This window comes from Vitis vinifera, chromosome 10 (assembly GCF_030704535.1).
Source record: "Vitis vinifera cultivar Pinot Noir 40024 chromosome 10, ASM3070453v1".
Classification (NCBI taxonomy): domain Eukaryota; kingdom Viridiplantae; phylum Streptophyta; class Magnoliopsida; order Vitales; family Vitaceae; genus Vitis; species Vitis vinifera.
The window spans coordinates 23,844,577-23,851,908 of NC_081814.1; the positions used below are offsets into that span (position 1 = coordinate 23,844,577).

Here is a 7,332-nt window from a genome sequence, read left to right on the forward strand (position 1 = left end):
TTAGAAAGATAATGAACATATAGAGTAGAAGAGCTCATTGGACAGCATTCAACCCTAATTCTCCAATCTTACAAGGAAGAAAAGCAGGTAACCTCTCTCTCTCTTTCTCTCTCTCTCCATGTTTGATGAGATTTATGAAAATTCCAGCAAGTAATCATTTTAGGCCTTCAAAACTATCTTTAAGAATTTCATCTTTCCACCAAAAACAAGCAAGAGGTGGAATACCACAAAAAGTTTCCTCTTCTTCCATCTATTGTTTCATAAAATATCAGTAAGTAACCATTCAGGGTTTTCAGCAGAAAAATAAGTTTCCACTTGTGTTGACAGTTCTTTGTGTAGTCCCTTATTTACACTAACTTCATTGAAGTTAAGGTGTTTTCAAAAAATAAACCAAATTCATAACCTGTATACTTGTGCCTAGCTGTAATTGTCGCATTCTTTGTTAAATATAGCAGGTAATTGGAGCACAGAAAAAGGGTATAGTTCCCTTTGTTTCATCTTTCCATAACTGAAGGAGAGGAAAGATTAGGCTTGTGGATATATTATGGGTCGTGGAAAGATAGCAATCAGGAGGATTGAGAACCAAACAAGCAGGCAAGTCACCTTCTCAAAGCGCCGAGCAGGGCTGTTGAAGAAAACCCATGAACTTTCTGTGCTTTGTGATGTCCAGATCGGGCTCATCATCTTCTCAAGCACTGGGAAGATGTGCGAGTACTGCACTGAGCCATGGAGGTCAAGTTTCAGCATATTTAGATTTCTTTCTCTAATTGTTCCTTTCTTTGAATAAGTTTATATGGGGCTTAGAGGTGCTTATGTTTTTTTCCTTCGTTATGACTTGGATTGCTTCATATGAAAGAGCTCTCTCTCTCTCTCTCTCTCTCTCTCTCTCTCTGTCGATGGTGATCAGCATGAGGTCTAAATGCATCTCATTAAGATGACTGATCAGTATATTGACCAACTTGAAATTTTTTGACTTATTGTTCCTTGCTTCTGCAATACTAGGGTTTCCATATTTCTTTCTGCTTCAGGCATGCAGTTTTGACTCTTCTCAGTACCTTTTTAGATCTCTAAGTACTGCAATTCTAGTCTTCACTTTTATTTCTTCGACTATGATATTTTTGTGTTTCTGGTATGATCCATCTCTGTGTTCCATAAAATTCACTGATCTAGTGATGTAACATATTCTCCCGACTAGTACAGAGAAATTTGCTCTTTATATGCCCTAGAAGACCTGTGATCAAATATCGATCAAATTTCAAAACAGTTGAACTGGAGTAGTTCAATTGGAAGTTGTAAGTTACCACTGGCTTTATATAATACTTGGATGATAATTATTCAAGCATCTGCATAGATCAACTACTTAGCTAGAGAGATATTGTCCCAATTAAAGATGGTCATCTAGCTTTATATTTTTGGGTAAGAGTTCTTTTATTAGGTAGGACTACAGATTTAATGAAATTTTATAGATGATTTCACTGCTGGAACTTTATCATATATCATGAATAGCCTTAGATTTTTTCCCTTATTTTTCTGCAAATGCATTAATTAGTTCTCCACGCACCAAAAGTTTGTCTTATGTGCTGTTATAGATAACAAGAGGTTAAAATTTTTGGAAATGGTAATCTCTTTGTTGTATTACCGATGCAAATATACAGTGATCATTTATTTATTTAGCTCAATACCGTCTCTCCATTTGGTTGATTCTAGTGCTTGGGGATAACGAAACAATTTCAAGCCTGTGCTTAATGATGCTCTTCCCTTCTTGATTATCATCTTATATTTTAGTTAATACAAATACAGAACAATTATTAACAAAAATTTAAAAATAATGTCTTTTTATTTTTTAAATTTATTTCCTATTGTACTTGCCAAATAGTCTCATTGACAGAGATAAAAGAACCTACTACATGTATCATATAATAAATTCTTTCTTAGATTCAATGTTTGTTATTCGAATCCCAAACTCAATAAGAAACTTATCTGCCTTTAGTCTCGATATTGTATATTACTACTCTAGTACTAATGGTCTAAATGCTTATACAAATTCAATCTTTATATTCCAGATCTCATTAAATAAAATAGATTAATTTCTTTACCGATGAATATTCTTGTACTACCCCTTGTTAGTCCTAAAGGAGGCTAGATTAGTTGAAAGATGGTTATTGATTCAAGGACGCAAGGTGACTTCCTTTTTTAAGGTAAGAAGGGGTAGAGAAAATATCTCGAGTCAATGGCCGAGTAGGTGCTAAAGTAACCTATGCCATACTTCTAGGAAAAGCTCAAATGACCTTCAACAAGAGGGTACTTGTACCCAAAATCGACATAGGCAAGTAAGTAGAGAATACCTAGGGGCACGAGACAACCCTCTCTAAGGAACTCGATAAAATAGCCTCGTAATTTGGGAGAAGGGGTGCCTCCTCACGAAGGGGGTCACAATGACCAGGTTTGAGTGACTATTTACCAAAAATCTCATGCACAAATAAATAAAATTGATCTCATGCTATACATAAGGTATAACATGGGAAAACCACCTAACAAATTAGTAGGTGTAGAAAACAATAGGTGGTTTCTTAATTCACTAACTATGAGAGAAAATGGTACACAGTTTTATTTGATGAGATGCATTTACTCTCTAGGTCTTATATTGTTAGCAACTACACTTTTTTTACATCCCTGATGTAGTACTCTTATGATCTTTAGTAGATTCTTTGCTGTCGTTATCAAAGTTTTGTAATGAGATCTTTGACATTTGTTTACTTGGAAGACAAATCTTGACAAATTTGAGAGATAGAGGCTTATGTTGTTGATAAATGTCTATGCTCTCTTAGGGTTTATGAAAGTCTACACATTTCAATAAAACATCTACTTATACTTGTAAATCCCTTGTATTTAATTATGAGGGTTTCCTAACTTTAAAACATTCCAAAAATCCTTCTTAGAATCAAACACCAATTTAGAGATAAACACAATTTTAAAATTTATCAAAAACAATTTTTGGAATAAAAAATATAGTAGAAACTAAATTATAAAACACATTTATTTACACCCTAATTTCTTTTATTAGTCATTAAAAAAGTTTTATCAACCACAAATACCTACTTTAAATTTTATCACTCCAAATAACCCAAATCCAAATTAGATGAAGCTTGAAGTTATCTTGAGACAGAGAAAACCCAAGAAAGTAAGTCATATCTAATTAGTAAAAAAAATTATTAACTAAATAAAATACACTAACATATCCAAACCAAGAAGGGAACAAGTTGGAGTTCTTATTCTAGGCATTTGCTCATATAAAAAAGTAACTATTCTATCCACTGTTGACAAATTCTTATTTTTTCATGAAATCAGGTAACTAGTGTATTTTTCTGGTCGTATGCATTAGTAAACTCCACTCTTCAGAATAAATTTTGCAATAGGTTGTTTCATGAGAACGGAAAAATTTATTTCTATATACAAGGTCAATAATCACAGAGCCATATATTATTTACTTATTATCATGATCGGTTATCTTCTCTTAATCTTATTTTCTTTCTTTTAATTGGAATTCAGCTCTGGTCCATGATTCTTTAGGTATGGCTTCATCCCATTATGCATGCTTCAACTTGGCCCTAGACAGGGAAATTAAAATGAATTCATGTTCTCTCTATGTATACATTATGTTTATGAATGAACTATAGGGTTTACAAACCCTAGCTTTTTAGGTAGCTTCGTGAAAACATAAGTGAATGCTGATGGCCTTCCTTCCAAAGGAGGCCTCTTATCTAGGCTGGGAAGTGGTGGTTTGGATATAGGGGAAAGGAAAAACATACTTTCACTACATTAAATGATGGTAAAATATGGTTAATTGATCAGCAGACAGGAGGCAAATTATTAAAAAATGAAATCTACATTGCTGAAAAACAGCATAAAAACACTCAATTCGATGGTATCAGAACTTTCAGAAACTAAAACTTATCACTACCTTGTTATTTAACAACTCCATAGTTTCATATACTAATGGAAATATTCTTGGCTTTGGACCCTTTGAATCTCAAATTGTTGTAGAACCATAATAATCTTTATGGTATGTACACACACATTTTGTCCTTGAAGTTATTATATATAATTAGTGTCCACTTTGTCGTAAAAGTTTTCCCTATAAACTGAGGTAATTATGCATATCCTTAGAAGGATTTTATACATCTGATACAAGAACCATGATAGAATTCACCCTTTTTTTCCTCACAAATGAGATTGATTTTAATATGTTAATATTAAAATCAATATATACAGTACATCAAACCATGCTTTACTTGAAACATATCTGGATGATTAGAACTATGTGATGCCTGATAATACATGTGACATGAATCTCATGGTTAGTTGAAGTACTACTACAAAAATATTTTCATACGTGAACTTTAATATATGGGAAGCAAATATTACTTGCATTTTGGAAGAAAGGGAAGGAACATCTTGTGTTGTCACAGTATGTTACATTCTGTAATTGTTTTAGTGGCATGGTATGTTTCACTAATGTTGCTTTCTAAGATACCAAAAAATGGTCTTCTTTTGATCTTTTTCCATGCTGGTGAAGCTGTGTTGCATATTGCGAACACTACGAAATTAATTATCTTGTAAGGATGTTCTGTTTCAAAGATAATCCACTCAGTTAATTCATGGTTATTTTCCTTGTATTTCTACAGAATGGATCAGATAATTGAAAGGTACCAGAAGGTCACAGGGACTCGTATTCCAGAGCATGATAGCCGGGTAAGATGTGTGTTATATATTGCAATTATACCCCAACCAAATTTGGTTTAAACAAGTTGGATATTTGATATTTTTACCCTTTAAAATGGTAGGAACAAATATATAATGAGTTAACGAGGATGAGAAAAGAAACCAGTCGTCTTCAACGGAGTATGAGAGGCTACACAGGTGAGGATTTGAGTTCTATACCGTATGAAGACTTGGATCAACTTGAACAACAACTGGAACACTCAGCTGATAAAGTTCGAGCTAGGAAGGTACTCACTTTAAACGTTTGTTTGTTTTTCTTTTTCATGTGCCTTTATACCTGCAATTTAAACCTTAGTTTTTTAACAATAGTCTAGTAAATTATGTAATTGAGAAATGAAAGATGTAGACTATAATTGAATTCAGATGCATTTTGTGATGAGTCTGGAATTAAAGAATTATTCAGCTGATGATAATTTTTCATAATTGGAAACTCTCTGGTTAAGTTTTACAAGAAATAAAGAAGCTTTTCCCTGATAAACTAAATTTGGAAATGATGTAAAGAATATGTATTCTCCTACAGTTTTGAGAAATGTTTGATTCTACTTAATAGTTTCCATCATTAAGTACTGGGTTTATAGCAAATAGCACAATGAGAAAGCAACATAAAAGTTTGATCGATCATAAGCTTTTAATCAACATAAGAGTGCCTGTTGAAAAGAGAAAATTCTGAGATTAAATAATCTTGATTTGTTGATGAATGAGCATGCAGAATCAACTGTTGCAGCAGCAGCTTGATAATTTACGCAGGAAGGTAAAAGTTATTGCCTCTCAATCCTCATGTTAATGATTGTTGTGTTATTTTTAATTCACTGATTTTATTCTTTAATTTCAGGAGCAAATGTTGGAAGAGGAAAACAGCAAGATGTACCACTGGGTGGGTTAAGGTTCCCTTAATCATTGTAAAGATTATTACTGCGCTTTTCATATTAAGGCCCCAAAAAAAAAAAGAGTTACATGGGTTATGTACCAAAACTTTTAATGGTAGAAAGTTTAAGCAGGTTCAAGGACTAACATCATCTATGCATTTTTGGACTGTTTGTTTGATTATTCAGATTAAGGAGAACCGAGCAGCCTTAGATTATCAACAGGCAGCCATAGAAGTGAAACCAGTGGAACATCATCACCAAATGCTTGATCAGTTTCCATTCTTTGGAGAAGAAGGACCCAATAGTGTGCTTCAGCTCTCTACCATCCACCCTCAGCTTCACCCATATGGCCTTCAGCTCACTCAACCCCACCTTCAAGATTCAAGTATTTAGAGCTGAAACTTTGGTACACTCACCATCCTCATCATAGAACTTGTAGTAATAAGTTAATATTATTATTTTAGTGGACGGGTTTAAATATAAAACAGGAGCAGCATGGTTATTAAGGTGAGTATAATGGGCAAGGGACTTAGAACCTGTCAAACTAGAGTGACACTCTGTGTTTCTTTCAATATTCTTTGGATAAGTTTGGATTAATTTTTTCAGCAAATTTGAAAGTCACATATTCATCCAATATTCCACCAATTGTCTTTTAATAGACCTTGTTGTTTATGACTTGTGCAGACTGGTGAGGTTTCACAAGGAGGGTCTGAAGTTTGGAGAAGAAGGCATTTCTAATGGTTGTTTCTCAATATTATAATTAGTAAGGATATATGTGGAGCAGGCAGTAAACTATGCTCTAGTGCTTGAAAACTTATATGTTCTGATATGTTATGTTTGAATGAAGTTTTTATTTATCCATGTAATGCGATGCTGATTCTAGTATTATGAATAGAGATTCTATCAAACGCCTTCTATTTATGTTTAGTATGATTTCATTTTTATAGATCCGTGGGCACTACCGCTACGTTTCCTTTGTATGAATGCTAATCTTGACAAGCAATTTGTTCCACAGTTGCACAAGAGAAGAATAAATAACATATATAGAGTTTTTTTAAAACTTGAAAATTTTTAATAGTAAAACATTTAAAAGATTAAAAACGTTTTTTAAAATCATTATCAAGCACACTCCTAGAATAAGAAGAATTTTATCAACATATGGTACAAAATTTACTTTCGAAGACCCAAATAATTATTTGAAAATATCTCATTTTATGTTTCCTTATATACCAGCTCTATGGTAAATAATTATATTCCATTCAATTCTTGATTATTAGTGATATAAGCTACTAAATAAGTCTGTTATTTTCCTTTCTATTCCTTAATAGTCATGTAAATATTTTTTTTTTTAAATTCTCATTACAATTCTTCCAATTTTTTTTAATTATGATTTTTTTATTTATTTCTAGTTCAGTAAATGTGCCATAAATATTAAACAAAAAAGAGAACAGAGTTTTACTAGATATATATGCTGTGCTTACTTCACCCAAGGTGCTTATCTTGGAGCTTACACTCTGGCTTAGCAAATTGCCAATTCAGACTGCCATCCAGAGCACGTGGATTTAAGCTATGTGATACATTAGAGACAATGATTACTTGCAAAACCAACTCATTGTACTTGTATAAACCTAACCGCTATGTTTAATTCTTGAAAAATACAAGAAAATAAAATAGAAGGAAAAAA

At 32.8% G+C, this 7,332-nt stretch overlaps 1 protein-coding gene across 3 annotated transcripts; it reads left to right on the forward strand.

Moving 5' to 3' along the window:
- Nucleotides 1–6,566, forward strand: LOC100244209 (protein TRANSPARENT TESTA 16). 3 transcript variants are annotated; one of them, XM_010657613.3, is made up of 8 exons: nt 1–87; nt 453–732; nt 4,686–4,752; nt 4,845–5,009; nt 5,492–5,533; nt 5,615–5,656; nt 5,835–6,054; nt 6,333–6,566. In XM_010657613.3, exons 2-7 carry the CDS (start codon nt 545–547, stop codon nt 6,039–6,041), a joined length of 711 nt encoding a protein of 236 aa, XP_010655915.1. In that variant the 5' UTR covers nt 1–87; nt 453–544; the 3' UTR covers nt 6,042–6,054; nt 6,333–6,566. The 3 variants fall into 3 exon arrangements, with proteins under 3 accessions (XP_010655915.1, XP_002271905.2, XP_010655916.1); XM_002271869.5 differs by having other exon boundaries at nt 5–87; nt 456–732; XM_010657614.3 differs by lacking the exon at nt 1–87 and adding an exon at nt 171–271.
- The last annotated feature ends 766 nt before the right edge of the window (nt 6,567–7,332 follow it).